At 52.7% G+C, this 20164-nt stretch overlaps 1 protein-coding gene and 2 long non-coding RNA genes across 4 annotated transcripts; all 3 read right to left on the bottom strand.

Annotated features, from left to right (window-relative positions):
* Positions 1 to 5280: 5280 nt before the first annotated feature.
* Positions 5281 to 8932, bottom strand: P2RY1 (purinergic receptor P2Y1). 2 transcript variants are annotated; one of them, XM_032698103.1, is made up of 2 exons: positions 8835 to 8932; positions 5281 to 8260 (listed from the first exon to the last, which is right to left on the bottom strand). In XM_032698103.1, the coding sequence occupies exon 2, from the start codon at positions 8200 to 8202 to the stop codon at positions 7111 to 7113; it is 1092 nt and encodes a 363-aa protein (XP_032553994.1). In that variant the 5' UTR covers positions 8203 to 8260; positions 8835 to 8932; the 3' UTR covers positions 5281 to 7110. The 2 variants fall into 2 exon arrangements, with proteins under 2 accessions (XP_032553994.1, XP_032553995.1); XM_032698104.1 differs by having other exon boundaries at positions 6762 to 8260; positions 8839 to 8877.
* A 913-nt stretch (positions 8933 to 9845) lies between these two features.
* On the bottom strand, positions 9846 to 12321 carry LOC116791782. The gene is made up of 2 exons (XR_004358863.1): positions 12192 to 12321; positions 9846 to 11200 (listed from the first exon to the last, which is right to left on the bottom strand). It is a non-coding gene; the product is annotated as an uncharacterized LOC116791782 (long non-coding RNA).
* Positions 12322 to 12418: 97 nt separating this feature from the next.
* LOC116791783 lies at positions 12419 to 16285 on the bottom strand. The gene is made up of 3 exons (XR_004358864.1): positions 16109 to 16285; positions 15178 to 15511; positions 12419 to 12502 (listed from the first exon to the last, which is right to left on the bottom strand). It is a non-coding gene; the product is annotated as an uncharacterized LOC116791783 (long non-coding RNA).
* Positions 16286 to 20164: the final 3879 nt, after the last annotated feature.

Raw genomic sequence — 20164 nt, 5'->3', positions numbered from 1 at the left:
AGGCTGTAACATCAAACAGCTTTGCCACGCTCGCAACTCTGTTTTACAGGAAGCATCACTGTCGCTGCTCACAAATACACAAGAATGTTAAACAACAACTTTTTATTTGTGCCAAACGTGTCCTGACACATCGCTGAGGGGGAGGAGAGCAGGAGAGCTCCAGCGCCAGGGACCTGCTTCCCTCTGGCCTGGCTGCTGTCCCCGCTCTGGGAACTGCTACAAACCCCAAGGATTTGCCCAACTGCAGCTGAGGGGAGCAGGGAGAGGTGAAACCCATACGGGTCCTGGGGCCCTGTATGGAGCCTGCAGTTAGGAGGGGGATGGTGACAGAGGTGGGCCAGTGATATCAAACAGATAAATAATTTCTCCTCTATAATGCAAAGTTTATTTATCTTCCACGTATGGCTGAACTTCTCTGCTGTTTGTTCTGTACTGAGGGTATTAAAACTCAGTCGTCTGCAAAGAATTAAACTTCTGTGGACTCTTAAAAGTGCTCTTTAATTCCGGAATAAGATAACGTTTGGTACAAAAATTGTGTTATAATCCCCAAGAGGTTCTCCCAGCTGGGTCCCAGAGAGAGCAAACAAATCCTCATCCATTGGTGCCAGAGCTGTGGCCCAAGCCTTTGGCCCTTCCATTTGGGATGTTTGGCTGCGTGCAGGACCATCCCTTCCCCTCCTCTGTCACTCCATTCTGTCAGTTTGGGTGGTACCAAGGGCAGGGTACCTGCCCACCTCTGCCAACTGTCCCACACCCACCCTCCTCCCCACACTGTCTGGCCCCAGCTCCCTCCCCAACCCGGCCAGTGCCTCCCTGGCTGGGTCAGTTCTCAGTCACTGCCTCGGAGAAAAATCAGCTCCCTACAAGAGTCCATTACCAGCAGTGGAAGGAGATGCATTTGTGACCAACCAGCCTGGCTTTCACAGAGAAATCCCTGTCAGTGGGCATGTGCTGAGGCAGAGGGTGCCTGCAACCCACCAGGAACCAACCCGGCCTCGGACCCTTCCAGGGATGGGGCAGCCACAGCTTCTCTGGGCAACCCGTGCCAGGGTTTTACCAGGCTCATGGTGAAAATTAGGACTTGGCTTTGGTTAAGAACCAAACTGGAGCTGAGGCACTCGGCCTGCTGGGGGAGGTCTGTGGGAGCAGCAGGGCTCCTGCCCATGGCTTTCAGTCCACCCCAGGTCACTGCCCCTGGCTCGAGGAGGAGTGTGCAGGGCAGCTGCTGGTGCTGCTGCCTGGCAGAGCCATAAATGGAATGGAGAAGACTTCTATGAATTATTAACACAAACAACTCCGCTGTGCCTTGGATGGAGGGGAATGCCAGGAAGGGTAAATGCTGTTCCCAGCACTTGAAATGAGTGGATCTTCTGGTGTTCACTCAGGGACATGAGGATGCTTCCACAGGCAGGCAACACTCACTTGGGATCCTGGGAATGGGTTTCCTGGTGGGAGTCTCTGCCTGGTTCTCAGCTGGGATGTCTGGCGAGTGCCAGGGCTGCAAGACGTGTTGCTGGTGGCTGTGGTGGGCGTGGGTCGCTGCCACCTCACGGAGGGGTGACACCATTCCCCAAGGAGCCCTGTGTTGGTGTGTGTGCCCCAGGGGATATAAATACACCCAACACTTCACTGTCCTTTTGGTGCCTCACACAGAGGCACTGCTGGTGCCGGTGACACCCACTCTCAGCTGCCTGGGAACAGTGCAGCCTCTGGGTATTCACACTCCTGCCCGCAGCCACGGCTCAGCTCAGCGGTTCCGAGCAGCTCTGGGCCTCTCCTGCCTCAGTCCTGGCCAGGCTCAGCGCTGTGGGAATGCCAGCATGGGCAGCAGGGCTGGGACCTCTCCAAGTCCAGTGGAGCTGGACACCAGCCGTCCCCACGGCTGCTGGTGATGGTTTGGGGTAAATCCCACAGAACGTGTCCCTTCTGCCAGTGCCCTCCAGGCACTGCCCTGATCCCAGCCCAGCCTGAGCTCAGCCCGATCCGCACAGCAGCGTTCCTGGCATCTCCCTCCCACTCCCATCAGAGCCAGAGCCTGGTGCTGGCAGCAGAAACCTGAGCTGCACAGTCTGAACCCCCCCATTTATTTAATTATTTATCTGTTCTGCCCGTTTCCTCTCGCCACAGGCTGGTCTTTGTTTTTCTAATGCTGTAAAATAATGTTCAGAAACAAACACCCCCTGGGTTGGTGCACTGCCTCACCCCTGCCAGGGTCACAGCACCCCGTGTGTGCCTGCTCCGGCCACGCTTAAGTGAAGCCATTGTGGTGATTGGCCAAAGGCTGGACTCGATGATCTTGGAGGTCTTTTCCAACCTAAATGGTCCCGTGACTCTGTGACACCAGAGGGAAATGCACAGTCAGCACAGGTATTAAATCTGGTGTTCACACACCGCCTGTGTCTGCTCACGGCAAACACAACCAGCCAGAGCAGAGCCCTGCAAACCCCAGGACCTGCCTGACTGTGCATTTGAAGACTTCTGTGCTGAGGGGGGAAGAGGCTGCCAGGTCTCAGTAGGCAGGCATTCTCAGTTGGGAAAGGGAATTTTGGAAAGGCTTGGAACAGCATGATTTGTTGAAAACGTAATTCATTTAATGGTAAGAAAATATCATTTCAATGAAAGGGATATTACAACAAAGCTGAAACACTTGCATGACGGGCAAAGATAAACCAAGAGAAAAAAAATAAAAAGGAAGTTAAATAAATCTTAAAATAAACCAGGTGAAATCAATTAAATACTGATAGGTTATATTCCCCGTGCCTGCTGTTGGCACTCCAGAATTGCTCTCAGACCCCACAGACCTCCTTCATCCTTTAAGATGAAGCATTGCTCATTTATTCACTTATTTTGATTCTCAGTTGATCCACCTGGTTCCTCTCAAGGTTTTAAATTTTATTTACACACATTTGGTTTCAGTATTTTGCAAACCATTTATGATCTATTTCTAAGGACGTATCGCTGCCTGAAGCATCACCTGGAGATGTGAATTAAGCACAATAACACAAAAGGCAGAAGAAACGTTTCATAATGCTATTGGGGCGGCTCCAAACGAGTTGCTAGGTGAGGTGCTGTTGTGCCAGCAGCGCTGGGGCTGCAGTTCTGCTGCCACTAAAAATAGTTGCAACTTCAAAACCAGTGCATGTACATGCAACCAGCCTCGTGCTCTATTAAAATCTTTACAAAACCTTTTTGTTCACTAAAATCATAGACAAATAAGAGGATTAGCAGTTCTTTTGTCTCCTGGCACCCAGGGGTCAGTGTGTTTAAGTCCATAGCCCTGACTTTCCAGGTAGGACTCTCCTGGTGGCAGTGGGGAAGAACAGCCCCTGTCCATCACATCACAGGGCACCCTCCTGCCAGAAGCAGGATGAAAACGAAAAATCCACGGTGCTGTGCTATGAAAATGTACAAGCTGACAGCAGCTCACCTGTAGGTTTCATACTGATTTCATGCTGTGTTAAAGATATGTAAGAGTTACTGGGCACAAACGAAAAAATCATTAACCCTCTGAGCTTCAGGAAGGAAATACAGCTCTCGAATGAGAACTGGTGTCGGCGTGGGGCCCTGCAGAGTGCTTTGGCTAAAGTTAAGCTCTAAATAACTATTACTTCAAACTTTGTGGTGTCTCCAGTGAATGATGTGTAGTTATTAGAAGATTCCTAGGTTACATGCATGACCACAAAATCAGAACACGTTTAATCTCATTTGCCAGTCGAAGGCTGTACGGTTTGAGGGAAGGTGGAAATTTGTGGTCACAGCAGTGAGGTGATGAGCTGAGTCCTGTTCCTGGTAATCACAGCCCATGGTCATCACTGATTATTAATTACCAGCCCAAAGGCTGGAGTGGCAGTTGCATTCCCTTTGCACATTGGATGGATCAGAAACTCCAGCTGATCAGGGAAAGGTCTCTACACTACACCCATCTCATCTCCAAGGTTTACAGATAAACACAGGGATCCCCTTGGGCCCCTAAGGTTGGTGGACTGTCTTCCACAAATACATTTTAGAAAGGAACAGCTTAACAACAGACTTGCCAAGTTCCCCAGGAGCTCATGGCTCTGCTTGGGTGCCCAATCCCCCCCAGATGACCAGCATCCTCTAAGGGGGACACCCAACACACACGGTTCTGTTGTTCCAGCAGGCGTGGGAGGAGACAGGAATTTGGTGGGACTTTGCAGTGGCTCTGACTACCCCATGCCAAACAGAGCAATGCCTCTAGAGCAGAGCTCTACAGGAGGCTGTGAGGCTCAGCTCCACGTTCCAGCAGGATTCAGCAGCGGCTGTGACATCTCAGCAGGTACAGCCGGGAGTCACAGGGCACAGGAGCCGAGAGATGGAAAATCAACCCCATGTTAAAGGTGTTTAATGACCCTGCTCTGTGTGTGCTGGGAGGCTCCCGAGCATGTCCACGTGGGAAGCTGTGAGTGCTGCCTCCTGCCACGGCTGCTCGGCAGTGAAAGGGACCTTCATCCAACCAAGTGTCCCAACAGACCTCAGTGATGCCCTGGTGAATCACCCCAACTGCACCACCCCTTGGCCAGGCAGGGAGCACTGGAACAGCTCCAGCAGACTGCCCAGGGAGCACAGACCCAGCAGGCTGCAGGTGAGGTGGCCCAACAGGGTCCCCAGGGTGGATCTCCCTGCTCCATCCACACGGGGGTCTCTCCTGCCACGTGTCCAGCCACCTGGAGCGGGGTTCTGTCACCCTGGGACTCCGCACACACCGCGACAGTGGCCAACTCTGCCACAGCAAAGAGCCATGTCGTAAAAACACTCCGAGCAGCTGCAGCAGGCCCAACCTGGGTGTGCCACTCTGCTGGGGCTCTGTGGGATCTTTTTGCAGGCATGAATTAGTGGAACTAACTGAAATCAACCACAAAACACTGGGAAATGAACGGGATTTTCAACCCAGAGAAGCAGATTCAGAGAATATCCTATTTTTATGCTCCCTCTCCATGTAATTCATCTGCCATTCCAAACAAGATGTGCCTCAGCTGAATGAAGCCTCAAATAATCACATAATAGGAGAAGTCATTTATTGTGAATCAGGCTCTTTCTGTGGTATATAAATAGTCTGTGCTGTTCCATGGGCTTTGTCAGTCAGGATTAATTAGCAATTGACCTTTGGTTGGGATTTTTTCACTACCTCTACATTTTTCATAGGCCTGAATGAGCTCTCCACGTTGCTTTAAGAGGCTTGCTAAGCTGGAGTTTCATTTACCTCTAGGCTATACATCAGTAGTTTAATTTATCACTAGGTTACATATCACCAGCAAATAGTCAGGGTGGAATCAAGTTTATTATAAAGATGTTCTGTTAAAAGACACATTATTATTACAGTGATTGAAACATGCTCTTCAATTTTCCATTAATGCCCAATTCTGAATATGATCACGGAGAACCACACTTTACATACTTTACATTTAGCATTCTAATAAATAAGTTCAATAAATAGGGATTCTGCAGATGAAGCCGTACTTGTGAACAGAAGCTGCTTTACAATGTTGTCAAAAAATAACTAGAGCTACTCTCGTTTGTTACCAACCACTGAAAATTGGTAAGTAAAATATAAGTATTTTACTCTTACTATGAAGACTGGAGGAACAAATCACCCTTAGGATTACACAGAACCTTATTTCGTACACTAAATTCATAATTCAGAGCATGCTTTCATAACGCTTTCAGCACAAAATATTTTCAAATACATTTATTAAAAACATGAGAAACGAGTGAGACTGCCCATGTAAGATTTCGTCTGTGCCTGATCACTAGCTCTTATGTTACACAATATTGCAGTTTGGCTAATTTTGGATGAACTATTCCACATTTGGAGAAGATCTACAGTAAAGGGCTGGATTTAGTCCTTAGTATATCACAACATGTTAATACAGTAATTTATGTGCCAAAGTACAAAAAAACTCATTCCCTCCCCCAATTACTGTTATATATATATATATATAATATATATATATATTCCATTTATATTATCCATTTTAATCATTATATTTCTTGGGAAACAACTCTTGTGTTGTCTGTACAGACTGCAGGAACAGAACCATTCTCGTACCAAAGGCAGGTAACTCGAGCACCTGTCCTGTGCTGGCCTGGCAGGGTCAGGTATTTCCAGCACAGCCACTTCTCCCTGCACAGAGCTCTGCAGGGCTCCGATGCTGGCAGCCCCTGGGCCGGGCACGGAGGGACACTGGCAGCCCCTGGGCCGGGTAGGCAGGATGCTGGCAGCCCCTGGGCTGGGCAGGCAGGATGCTGGCAGCCCCTGGGCCGGGCACGGTGGGATGTGGCAGCCTCTGGGCCAGGCTCGCCCCGCGCTCCCCGGCCAGCCCAGTCCGTGCCCCTCTGGCCACCCTGGCACGAAGCAGGGAGGGACCCTGGGCTCAGGGGCAGGGCACCTCCACACACCTCTGCTCACCAACACACAGCCCTGGGGGGCCCGTCTGCAAGTGCCCCAGGGGTCACCTCACCCGCCAGCCCTCGGCCTCTAAGGGGGTCCAGACTTGTCGTGAACAACCATCCAAAAGCACAACCATGCACACACCAGTAAGCCTACCTTTAGTAAAACACCGGCACTGAAAGAGGACTGAACCATAAATGCCACCAAACTACCAAATAATTATCAGCACTAGAAATAATAAAACTGTAAATGATAACTGCATCGTGACTCTCATTTAAATCCTTGTGTACAACAGCGAAAGGCTGTGACTGAGCCTCAGAAGACAAGATACTGCTCTTATTTTTATTTCCTATTTTTAAAGACAGGCTGACTGAGAACATTTTTGAACGTGGGAGACTAAGTCATTAAACTAGAAGCACTTGGATTGCTTTCCTCCTTTAGGGGATTTATTCATTTTACTTTATCTGACACAAGTCAGAAAGAAATGAGACTATTGAAGGAAAGCTGAATTTTGACACGTTATTTTCCATTAGAATCCTTCCACTGACTTTGTTAAGCTTTTTCTAAGATCAGAAAATGAGGCTTTACCTAAAAGGAATTTGAGACTGGTAGATTTTCCTCACACACTTGTAGCCCTACAGTCTCCTACTGCCTCAAAGCGGAGGATTTTTTCAAACTGCTCCCAAATCTTCCACATTTGTTCACAAACTGGTATCTCCATTCTGTTTATACTCTGCTAAAATATTGAGAGTCATTTCCTCGCTTTTGGACTGCACGTTGTGTTCGCTCCTTCTGGACGATTTCCTGGTGGCCCTGGAAAGCCGCCTTCGGAAGGTGTCACCTGCCAGGAAGTAAAGGATGGGGTCGACGCAGCTGTTGAGGCTGGCCAGGCCCCTCGTCACTTGGTAAGTGGCATAAACCTTATCGTTGAAGGCACACATGTCTGGAGTCTGAAAATCCACCCTGGCCCTTAGATTTAAGGTCTTCATCACGTGGAAGGGAAGGTAGGACACGGCAAAGACCGTCAACACGATAATAACCAGGTAAATAGACTTTCTCCTGAGAGGAGAATTGTCCAAATCTTTGTAAATCAAAGCTTTCACGATGAGCCCATAGCAACCAAGAATCACTATGAAGGGGATGCAGAACATCAGCACTGTGGTGCACATGCTGTAAATGAAGTAACTTCGCAGGTAATCATCGGCCGTTGTGTCATAGCACGTTATGGTTTTATTTTTCCTTATCCCCGTTCCCGAGTAGAAGAGTATTGGAGAAATGGCGGCCACCACAAGGACCCAGACCAGGCTGCTGATGTACATGGCGTTCTTCTTCTTCAGCCTCCCCAGCGACTTCAGGGGGTGCACCACTCCCGTGTACCTGTGCACGCTGATGCAGGTCAGGAACAGAATACTGCCATACAGGTTCACGTGGAAGATGAACCTCTGCAGCTTGCACATGATATCTCCGAAGATCCAGTCTGTTTTGTTGAAGTAGTAAAAGATGAGGGCGGGCAGAGTCAAGACATACAAGAAATCGGCTAATGCCAGGTTGAACATGTAAACCGAGATGCCGCTCCAAGGCCTCATGTGGAAGACAAACATCCAGATGGCCACACTGTTGCCCAAAAACCCAGTGATGAAGACCAGAATGTAGACGGTGGGCAGGTAATAGAACTGGAAGCCAGTTTTGGTCAGAGAACACTTGGTGGTGACGTTTCCCACAGACCAGCCGCTGCTGGATAACAGGTTGGGTTCAGTTCCATTCAGAGCAGCAGAGAGAAGGACTTCAGTCATGATCCTTCCCCCAGAGTCACATAGGTCTGAGGCGAACCAACGAAGTCTCTACAGGCATCTAAAACGCATCCAAAAAAAAAGGAGAGAGCAAAGGAAACCTCGCTGGAAGGTGAGCCCTGCCCTGGTTTTCCTCGGAGGTTTCCAAGCGGCGGTGCCTGGCGGAGCGTCCCCCCGCAGCACCCGGACCCGCCGGGAACCAGGGGACACCTCTGCGAGCAGGAAGGGCCCCGCTCCGCTCCCCGCCCCGGAGCACCGCGCTCGCCACCGCGGACCGGGGACAGGGACAGGGCGGCGCGGCGGGAGCGGAGCGGCCGGGCTACGGCAACGAGAGCGGCCGGGGCCGGCGGGGCCGATCGGAGCCAGCAGGGCCGATCGGGGGCAGCGGAGCGGCCGCTCCTCCCGCGCCCCTCGGCGAGCGCCGCCGCCCCGCCCGCCCCCGCGGCTGCCGCCCCGTCCCGCCGCCCGCCCGCCGCCGCTCCCCGCGGTCCCGCCGGCTCCCTCCGCCCGGCCCCGCTCCCCTCCGCCCGCCCGGCTCCCCCAGGTCACCTCCGCCCTCCCGGCCCCTCTCCCCGCATCGCCCCCGGCCGCCGCCGCGCCCCAGCCCGGCTGCAGGAGCGCCGGGGCAGCCCCACCTGCCTCCCGCGGCGCCTTCCTCCTCCTCCTCCTCGTCCTCCTGCTCCCGCTCCTGCTCTCAGCCCGCGCTCGCCGCTCCGCGCCGCCGGCAGCGCCCGCCCGCGGGGGGCGGCGTCCCGCCCGCGGCTGCCCCGGCGCCCATGGCCGGGCAGGGCCGGGGGCAGCGGCTCCGGGGGCAGCGGCTCCGGGGTCCCTCCACAGCGGGAGCGCGGCCGCAACCCCGCACCGGGCACGGCCGCCGGCCCCGGGCGGACTGAGCGCGGGCGGGACGAGGCGGTGGCTCGGCCCCGGGGCGCGCCCGCCCCCCGCACCGCCCCCGCACGGGCGGCGCTGCCGCTCCCCGCCCGCGGCACCGGGACAGGGGCTGTCACCGGGCACTGCCCCTGCTCCGGGGACACCGCCGGGGCTGCGGGACAGGGCTGTCACCGGGCACTGCCCCTGCTCCGGCGGCACTCGCCACCTCGGGGTCCCCGCCCGGTCACCCCCGATGCAGAGCTCGGAGGGCCCTGGCGCTGGGGCGGAGCAGGCGGCGGTGGAGCCCACGCGGTGCAGCGGGTGTGGAGCCACGGGCGAGGCCGGTGCCCCGGGCACAGTCACCCGCCTCTGATGTGTCACCGCACAGCCCGAGCAGGAGGGTAGCCAGCGCTGGCCAGAGGGCAGAGTCACCTCGACCCTCGCAGCGATGGGGCAGGGTCCCCTGAGCCCTCACAGTGATGGGGCAGGGTCCCCTGAGCCCTCACAGTGATGGGGCAGGGGGACACCACACCAGGGCTAAGACCCCTCTGTCCCTCGTCTTCCCTGGAGCTCCAATGGGTGCCGTGGGTGCTGCTCATGAGCTGCTGAGAATGGTGGAACAGCCCTTCCCTGATTTTGCTTTCGCTCAACCCTTTGAAATCTGCTCTGCAACCCAGTTTAAGCGACACGAACATGTTAATTGCTGTAAATGGAACAGCTGAGCAGAAATATGCTCTACTGACCTCTAATTAAGCGCTATACATTTGGCACTTGAGTCAGAATACGGTTATTATTTATTGTCTTAGCAAAACACAATCTGCTGGTTTCAGCCATTTCTTCCTCGTTCCCATTTTCGCTAAGTGTGGTGGGTGAGACATGAGCCAGTCAGAGCTGCTCTCAGCTCAAAGCTGTGTTCTAGACAGAGCGTTATTAGTCCTTCATGAATATGTATTCATTTCTCAAACTTTTGAGTCTGTTTAAATTATAAAACTTCTTTGCTGGGAAAGCTTAATTGGGAAATCAGCTGCATATTGTACCCCTGTGGGAATATGCAAGTGGCTGCAGATGGAGTCGCCGGCCTGGCTTTGCTTTTGGGGCAGCTTACACAGGCTGAAGCTTCGAAGCAACAGCTTCAATTCTGCAAATATAGTGCCTTTTCTTCTTGATGTTAGGGGGTTTTCCCCTTTCATACTCATCCACTAACTGCTTGTTCACTACTTTAAGATCCTTTTTAATTTTAATACAAATCAAATATGAAGAGAAAGGAAAGCTAAAAAGGAGACAAGAAGAGCAACACCTGTAAAATCTGTGTTGTAGAGCAAGCCTGGTTTGCAGAACTGTTCTGTGGTGCCCTCTAGGATTTGAGAGCACTGGAAAAATCAATCCTGAGTCTTGGCAATCCCAGGAGAGCAAACATTCAGCCCACAAACCAGACACACAGCAAATGCAGTACAATCATATTGAGCCTACTGTGCTCAATAGGGGAAAGCCATCTTGCCCCTTGGAGAATTGGCTGCATGACCCAAAGCAGAGTTTATTTCAATAAAAGACTTGGATTGTTGTGTAAAATAATAAGAAGAATACCCAAAGCAACGTTATAAGTAGAGGAGAAGCCTTTTAGTTTCTCCCTCCCTTTGTAATTGCCATTTCATTAGTGACATTCACAGTCCCACTGCTCACTGCAGCTTCTTGTGGCAGCTTCCTTGAGTTTCCTGTCTTGAGCAAATTTTGAGTCATGGCAAAGCCACAGCGATAGCATCAGTAAATATGCTCTGTGAACTCCAGCCTGTTTCCCTCGGTTACCTAAGCAGCACCATAAATCCAAACCTGGAGACAAAAGGCTGGAGCAGCAGTTCCAAGAGCACACAGCTGCAGGGGAAGGAGGCATTCCTGGGATTTGTGCTGGTGTTGGAACCAGGCTGAGGTGCAGCAGGGTTTGGCTGTGGGGACCCTGCCAGAGCGCAGCTGGGAGCAGGAGCTGGCAGGAGGATGGTCTGTGTGTGTGTGGCTTGCCAGGGCTCCCATGGGCATGTTCACATTGACCTCAGGGTAACACTGACAGGATGGAGAGACACCCCCTCATGAGGCCGTGGCTGCATACAGAGGTGACACCTTGACTGGCAGAGGGTTCCTGTGGGACCAATACGTGTACTCGAGGATGAATACAAAAGTGCAGCCCTGAGTAGAACGACTGGCACCCAGAAACCCCTTGTGTGCTGGGCTCATCCCACAGCATGGGCATCAAGTGAGGAGGGGACTCTGCCCCTCTACTCCACTGTGATGAGACCTCACCTGAATTCCTTTGGACCTGCCAAGGACATCACCAGACCTGTGTATCCTACCCTGTTCAGGCAGCCCACACCTCAGCACAGCCCCTCCACACCTCAGCACAGCCCCTCCACACCTCAGCACAACCCCTCCACACCTCAGCACAGCCCCTCCACACCTCAGCACAGCCCCTCCACACCTCAGCACAGCCCCTCCACACCTCAGCACAGCCCCTCCACACCTCAGCACAACCCCTCCACACCTCAGCACAGCCCCTCCACACCTCAGCACGGCCCTTCCAAGCCCGCCGGCTCCAGGGAATTCTCACATCCCGGGTATAACAGTCTGCACATTCTGGCTGCAGTGCTTCAGCTGTGAAAGGTCCAAACACTTCCACGAGTAAAGAACGAGGCAGATTTTTCGCAGCCACGCTGTTCCATGCCTTTATCCACAGCCAGCAAACGAGTGCCTTCCTGCTTGCCATGCCGAGCTGTTCTTATTTTGGAGCACAACATGAAGCATGTTGCATTAGCACCTTTCCCTCCATCACTCCAGCATATGCCTGGAGCTGACTTGGTTTCTGTTCAGTAGAGCTGGAGCTGAATTCCTTCCAGCTCAGCTTCTTAATGTACTTCCTGTAAAATATGAGATTTTATACCACTGATTTCCATTTAACTGAAAGTTTTGTTCCGTTAACAGCTGATTTAACCCAAATGGATGATATACCCCTAATGAGGAGTGAAAGCCTGTTGGAGCACAAATGGAAGTTCCCAGTCAGTCCAATTAGTGCTGAGCTATCACAGTGTGGGGGAGTGCAAAGGGAACGGGCTGGCCATGAATCCAGTTGTTTCTACCTGTTGGTGTTGGTTTTCAGGAAGATCAAGATGCAGATGGCAGTATTTCAAAGCATGCAGGTATGAACAAGGGGACTGAACCTGGTGCAGGCTGAGAGCTGGTGGAAAGGACCCCAAATGATCATAGCAATACCTGCTCATAGAGAGGGAAAGGATATACATATATACATACATACATATATAAATACATATATTATACACAGAGTGTACCTGGCATGCTGCATCTCCCTGGGAGTGCTGCTGGAAGGGGCCAGTGAGCACAGAGCTTGGAAGCCAAGCTGCTCTCAACTCCCCACCACAGGACATCTCACCTGCTGTAAAAATACCTGTTTCACATTTTACTTGAATTGACTTGTGACCTACCTATTTGCTCCTGGAGAGCTTCATTCCCCTTCACCTTAGGAAACACTCTAGGTCAAACTACACCATGTTTTCTTTTTCAAGTCTCTGAAGCTTCATTGCTTCCTTTCTCACGTGTCAGAAGACAGTCTCTTCCCCTTATACACCCTGCAGGCTTTCCACAGGGAGCCTGAAATACAATTTATTTTATTGTAAAATACTACTGCCTGTAGTGTTTAAAATACTTTACAATATTCCCTTTACAACACAATGTTCCAGTTTCCCCTTGTGAAGGGTGGGTTTGTGGTGGACAGTTCTGCCCCAGCCCCAGGGTCCCTATGGCACAGGGCACCGCGGTCGCTGCTCTGGAGCAGAAAGGGGTTCATGTCCCCTGGGCCCCAGGGAGGAGGGGAGAGGGCAGAGGGGCACGGGGAGCAGGGACTGACCCCAGTGTGCATCTTCCCTGCCACGGCCCCGTGGCGAGCCTGGCACGGCACGGATCCTCCCACTGTGGAGCCACGGCCGCCTCTGTTTGCCTTTCCTGGGAAAACAACCGGGGAAATGGCAGCTCAGGTGCTGATAAGAACCAAGAGATGTGTCCACGGCAGATACGACACGCACGGCTGGCAGGAGCAGGTCTGAGCCCAGCTCCCAGCCCGCACCCGGGACCTGCCAGCGGGGCACGAGCCCAGGGTACCGAGGGAGGAACGTGCTCACTCTCTGCAACCTCCTGCGGGGAGGGTGCAGCCACGTGGGAGTCGGTCTCTTCTTCCAGGTAACAAGCAACAGGAGGTTTAGGTTGGGTATTGGGAAAATTTCTTCACTTGAAGGTTGTCCGGGCCTGGTACAGACTGCCCAGAGCATCGGTGGAGTCCCTGTCCCTGGAGGGATCTAAAAGCCGTGTGGATCTGGCACTTGAGGACATGGATTAGTGGCAGCCTTGGCAGTGCTGGGAAATGGTTGGACTTAATGGTCTTAGAGGGCTTTTCCAGCCTAAATGATTCTGTGATTCTGAGATTGTATGATTCAAACCATTCTACGATGGTGTTTCTGTCCTGTGCTTGCTGTCCTTGCAGAGTGGAAGCCACTGTCCTTGGAGACTGTCAACCCACAATTTAGGGGGTGACAGAACCCTACTGTGCTCCAGCCCCCTAGGAAACACCTCCCCCGTGTGTGCTGTGGCCCAGGGAGCAGCTCCCTCCCCATCAGCGTGAGAGGAGCCGGCTCCTCTGCATTTTTAATGTCTGAGCTGACATTTTGCTGTCTTGAAAACAAAAGCTGTTCATGGGCTAATTAAATAGATCTCACACAGCATCATGTACACCCCAGGGAGCCAGAGAGTCCCAACAGGGAATGAACTTTGGGAGGCAGAATGGCACAGTATTATGCTGGCAAAAGATGATAATTCTACAATGAGTGGCTGATGTGGTGAGTGTCCAGCACGAGGATGGAGTGCTGTATGCAATGGCAATCTCACACAGTCCCACAGGGGAATACTACACACCTTTTCTTCTCCCTCTTGGCCTTATTAATATCATAAACCAACAAGATAATGAAGCTGCAGCTCTGGAGTCCCTTCTGTCTTCCAGAATATGCAAATGGTTTATGATAGCGCTGCCTCCACGACGCCCTGTGATACAGCACGGCAGTAATTGGAGTTAATGGGGGTGACTTATTAATCCTGGTAGAGCAACTACACTTCCAGAGTCCAAAGATAATGCAGGATCCTGGAAAACTTGTTCTAATTACAGCAGGGAGCAATCTTGCCTTCTTCCTATATTGCCATTTTAAACTGAAATTACTACTCAGAAAAGCTCTTTTGTTCAGCTCCCAGCCAAGAAAGGCAGTTCTGCTGGGGCGGTTTGATAGTGAGTTCATACTCACGTTATACAGTTTCCTCAAATGGTTAAGAAGACAAACAGGCCGGAAACAGTGAAGATCACATGCCAGGGGAGACAAAATTAAATATTTCAATTAAGAACTTGCTACCTAATGCATGAGGAAGATGAAAAGAATGGATGTGGAGCTGCCTCCGAGGTGCTGTGACCGACGCTATGACCCAGCTGGCAGGGCAGCCACGGGGGTGTCAGTGGGGCTCTGCGGGTGCCTGGTACCTCTTTTCAGTCCTGCAAGGCTCCTTGGGCTCCCCCAAAGCCGTTTGCACCCCCACATCCATGCTGCCCCTGGAGCAAAGCTGGATTTCCCCCCAAGCCCGAGCCCTGGCCGTTCCAAGCCCTACCTCTGGTTCTCACTGGTGCCAGCTTGTGAGGCGATGCCCTGTGCCAGTCCTGCACCTCTGCACAGTGGGCTGGGTTGGGTATTCTTGGCCAGGTCTCTGCCTGTTTCTCCATTATCTAGACAAAAGCCTGCAGTGGGAAGGCTGTTGTGTTTTCCCAGCCCAGCGAGGGCTGTGAAGAAGCTGGAGTTGGATGGAGCAGAGGCAGTCCATGCCCAGGGAGCTCCATGATATCATTGGTACCAGCTCTGCTGCTGCTGGGAGTTTTTGGGTGAATTCAGGAGCATTGTGGGGCAATGGAGATGGGTGTGAGAGCCACATTTCCTCAGAGTGGCTCTTTGGAAGGTGGAAGTTTTGCCAAGTCCTCCCTCGTCCCTCCTCCCCTCCCGGGCAGGTTTCACTCTGTCTCACCTCCTGTGGGAACACGTGGACTGTGGGTACAGTCAGGCACCCACTCTGGCAGCAGAGATTTGGGCATCAGTGGTTGGTAGGAGCAAAGCCTCAGTTTTCTCTGATTGGCAGCAGCAAACCCTGCTCTGAGGGCACCTGTGATGTCTCCTCAAGGCTGTCTCTGGCCATAGCCAAGCCCAGCAGTGCCTTTGCTGGGAAACACTCGTGCTGTGGGATGACTGGTGCTGATGGCCATGATTAACTGTTTGTGTGAGGAAACTGTGTGAAAGCCTCTTCACAAGGTTCCCGAGGCTGCCAGGAGAGCAGTGCTGCCCCAGGCACCCACTGTCCAAGCCTGGAACAGAAGAACTCAAATGTGGCTCAGAAAATACCTGGCATTGCATCACCATCAACTCATAGCAGTAGCAAACATCATCTGCTGATGTTTAGCAAATATTAGAAAATACGGTAATATTGATTGTCAATTAATTTTCCCTTTTGGTATTTCTTTATAGACTTGCTTAAATGCAAGCAAAATTGTTTCTTGACATTTTAATGTAGATTTGATCAGGTCATCTATTTGGTTGTTTTGTCACCCCCCAAAATCTCGGACAGCTAAAATCAGGCACTGACTCAGGTGCTAAACTTTCCGACTGTAAAGAAGATGTTAAAACTTATCTGGGAGAGTTTTTTTAAAGCTAAGATGATGAAATCAGAGAGCAGTAATGTAATAAGAGGTGAAAGCCCAGCATTTTGCCTTTCCATGGGCTCGAAGGAGCCACAACCTCAAGCCCGAAGCTGCAGAGGTGACTCTCACTGCTGCTGCCACACCCACGTGCTGGAGCCCCCCAGAGAAGTTATTCTTCCGCTTTTCTTTGTTCCCTGCCCACATTTTCCTTCCCGATCAGTTCTACACGAGTTGATCTCGCTAAAGGAGGAACACGGCACATACCCACGCACGCACTGTGCTTCCTGTGCTGTTATCCCGGCGGAGCTGGAGCAGTGACTCATCCTTTCCTGCAGTGGCTCAGAGCACCCTCTGCCCGTGCCAGCGGCTCTCACCGGCCCGTCGTGCCCGACGGGCTCTGCCGGACTCCCGGCCCCGGGAAGCCTGGCTGTATTTCACTTGTCCTTCGACTCAAGGGCTCAGAGCTCCCAGTAATGACCAGTCAATGGTTTGTCTAATGGATCCAAAGACCTACTTTGGCACTGGTTTTACAACAAGGTTTAATTAGGGGAAGGAAGTGCCTCAAAAACACCAGCCGTGGAAATGGAAACCAAATTAGTGCTGCCACATAATGAATCCTGAATTTCTAGCCTGATGCGAATTCTCTTTCTTATTTTATTTTGGGAATATCTGAACATGCAGTAATGACAAAGAAGTGTCAGGAGTTCAAACTAAGCGTTAAAAGTTCCTTTTTTTTTGTCTCTCTTCCAATGGGCGTGAAGCTGATGGGGGTGGGAGCACCCTGAGCAACACCTCTGCACTGATGTCTCCACAGCCAGACCCTTTTATCCCTTCTCCAGCTATTGTTCCCTGCCTCATTATCCCGCAGCTCGTTCCCTCTCCAGCCGCCCTGGCCTCCTTCCTCCCGGAGCTGCTGCGTGTGGAGCACTCGTCCCTCATTAGTGGGATGCTCTCTGCTGGTTTCTATCCTGGCCCCCATTACTGAGGTGCTCTCGGCTGGTTTCTGTGCTGCCCCTGGGAGAAGCCGAGCAGATGAACCCTTCCCTGTCTGGGAGCACCTGGGCACTGCCCACTCCGTGCCTCAGTGACACTCCTGTCTGTGCACAACAACCCAAGGCAAAACTCAGCAGCTCCCAGTGATGGTGAAGGGGGTGATGCCAAGGAACAAACACAGAGACACACCAGTACTCGAAATAAAAGCCCCTAAAGCTGATCCTGTGGGACCAAGAAATGCCAGCTCAGCCCTTACTGGAAGCAGACCCCTGGCACTCTTCACCAAGGCCATTTCCAACACGAGGGGCACTTGCTGAAGCAGCAGCTTCAGCTGGAGCTGCACAAGCTGCAGCTCTGCAGTGCTGGTGGGGGGAGGCCCTGCTGCAGGGACCCCTCTGTCCCCCTGTTGAAATTCCAAACACAAACAGGCACACCCAGTTTGTATCTGAGCTGTGACTCTCTGACCCGGTCCAGCAGTGGGACCCTTCACATCCTGCACCCAGGCAGGGCCAGCACCCTCTGCCTGCTGCAGGCACATCTTCCCTCCTGCCTTCCAGCCTCTGTGGCACTAACGCTTTCCATCCCTTAATGAATGATTGTTTATTGAGCTCTTAAGGGATTAACCTTTGGCTTTTCAATTTGGAGCTTCAGGAGCTTATTCCACGAGCTCAGTCTAAAAATGTACTTAAAAAAAATCACTGATATAGATAATCCTTTTTATAATCTCTAGAATTTGACTAGAAGACTCACTGTTAAGGAAAAATACCTCTGTTAATGTTCAAACAAAAGTGAGCCTGGTTGTTGCTGTACAAACCTTTTAAAGCTATTAATGATTGACTTTAATGTCTTGTATTTAATGGGGGGGCAAGATCAGCACTGACTTAAAACCATAGCAGACTGGGGAGTGGAAAAGCAAAACCTCCTCTGGGAGTTTCTCTGTGCTGCTTTGATTTCTGATAGAAGAAAAATCGATTATAAATGGGGCAGAGGTAGAAGAGCTGTACTTCCAGAACTGCAGAGAGGGCTCTGATGGGGATCAACACCAAACTATTCTGCTGTGTCATAGGGGCTTTCCTGGGAGAAACTCGTCCTTGTGCCCAGGACCAGCATCCTGGCACAGAGCACACTGGGTCTCCCTCCTTGGACTCCTTCCCCCCATCTGATGCCTGCATTGCAAACTACAGACTGACCTTTTTTGCCTTGTTCTGGTGAGAAAACCGATGGACAGGGTGGACAGGAATTTAGTCCTAATTTAACCCAAAAAATGGGCATGGGCAGGAGGAGCAGGGAGTGACACCTCTGCAGCAGCAATCCCACCTGGAGTACATCATCCAGCTCTGCAGCCTCCAATGCAGGAAGGATGTGGAGCTGCTGGAGAGAGTCCAGAGGAGGCCACAGAGATGCTCCAAAGGCTGGAGCCCCTCTGCTCTGGAGCCAGGCTGGGAGAGCTGGGGGGGTTCACCTGGAGAAGAGAAGGCTCCAGGGAGAGCTGAGAGCCCCTTGCAGGGCCTGAAGGGGCTCCAGGAGAGCTGGAGAGGGACTGGGGACAAGGGATGGAGGGACAGGACACAGGGAATGGCTTCCCACTGCCAGAGGGCAGGGAGAGATGGGATATTGGGGAGAAATCTTTCCCTGTGAGGGTGGGGAGGCCCTGGCACAGGTTGCCCAGAGAAGCTGTGGCTGCCCCATCCCTGGGAGTGTCCAAGGCCAGGTTGGACGGGGCTTGGAGCAACCTGGGATAGTGGCAAGAAGATTGGAACAAGGTGAGCTTTAAGGTCCCTCCCCACCCAAATCAGTCTGTGATTCTGTGACTTCCAGGGTTGGGGTGTGCTGACCATCCCAGGAGGCTGCAATTGCCTTATCCCAGCCCCATCCCTATCCCTGGGGCTTTTGAGGGGACCAACACTGGCACTGAGATGGGGGACAGAGCCACCAACATGCTTGTTTTGGGCTCAGTCTGATCTTGTCAGCCAACTTAGCTGACGTAAGTGATGAGGGAGCGCTGAGGAGAGGGGAGCAGGACTCTGTCTCCCGCTGTGTTTGTGCTGTGCCTGGCAGGAAGGCACACTTCACAGTCTTAATGGAAACAAATACCTCCCTGGTACAGGTGCTAATGAGGCTTCATCTGTTTGGCTAAGGAAGCTGCCACAGGAACCCTGCCAAATCCCCTCGGCCCGGCTGCAGCGAAGAAAAGAGCAGCCAGGACCAGGGCTTAGTGCTGCTGTAAAGTAATGAGAGAAGAGGGATCATCCTGCCCAGCTCACTGGCCTAATAACGAGATCAAATCTCTGAAGTTGTAATCTGGCGGTTCAGAGAACAGGACTAATTCTGCGTAAGCTGACGGGTCTAATTATTGGACCTGTTTCTAGAACAGACGGGGGTGCAGGTGCCCAACTGCCCTGTCCAGGGCCGGGGTGTTCCAGGGTCCTTTGGCCCCAACAGCCTTGCACCCCTGTGCCCACCCCAGTGCCTGGTGGGGGTGCAGGTGACAGGATGTCCCTGAGGACATGGCTGGTGACGTGTCTGCTGCACGAGGAGCTCACCGAGAGCTGGGCAGGAACCTCCTGCCCTCGGGTCTGGGAAGAAACATTTTGCTGCCAAGGGACCCCCATGCCAGCCCCTGCACTGCTCCTAGGCTGCTGGGCACCAGTGGTGGGATGGATGGATGGCAGCAGCTCTCCTAAGCATCCCGAGAGGAGTCCTGCCTGAGTCTCCTGCCTCACAGCTGGCACGTGCCTGGGGACACTGCACTGGTGCCAAGTCAGCTGCAGGGAGGAGACTTTGGAGCTGGGAGATGTGGTAGTCCTGGTGACACTGCTGTGCTGGGGCAGAGGCAGCTGCCACCTCCCTGGCAGCCACAGGACCCCGGGGTGAATCGGCCCCAGCCTTGCCTGCTGACAGCCCTGGCGAGGAGGGGGCACACAGGGTGGGCAGGGTCCAGGGGTTCCCTGTGTCCTGGAGCACCAGGGCTGCCTGTCCAGCTCCCTGCTGGGACCATGGCCTGGCACGACCACAGGGCTTCCCCAGTGACATCTGGGGGGTGGGAACAGGAATGATTTAAGGTCCCTTCCAACCCAAACCGGTGATGCTGTGATTCCAGGGCTTCTGCTGCCCTCCAGGCTGCTGCCCGTCAGCCTGGGCATGCCAGAGCAGAGGCACAAACTGCTGTCACTGCTCTCTTCACCCCCACCCCGATGCACAAACCCCAGCAGCAGGCCCCTGGCCAAAGGAATTCCTGTGTAAGTGACAGATACCAAATGACCCTGATTTCGAAAACAGGAGCTGCTCTTTCATGAGAAAATCGAGTGTCTGGTAAACACTGATGGG

Source organism: Chiroxiphia lanceolata, chromosome 10, assembly GCF_009829145.1.
Source record: "Chiroxiphia lanceolata isolate bChiLan1 chromosome 10, bChiLan1.pri, whole genome shotgun sequence".
NCBI lineage: Eukaryota > Metazoa > Chordata > Aves > Passeriformes > Pipridae > Chiroxiphia > Chiroxiphia lanceolata.
This window is presented reverse-complemented; position numbering and strand designations above follow the sequence as displayed.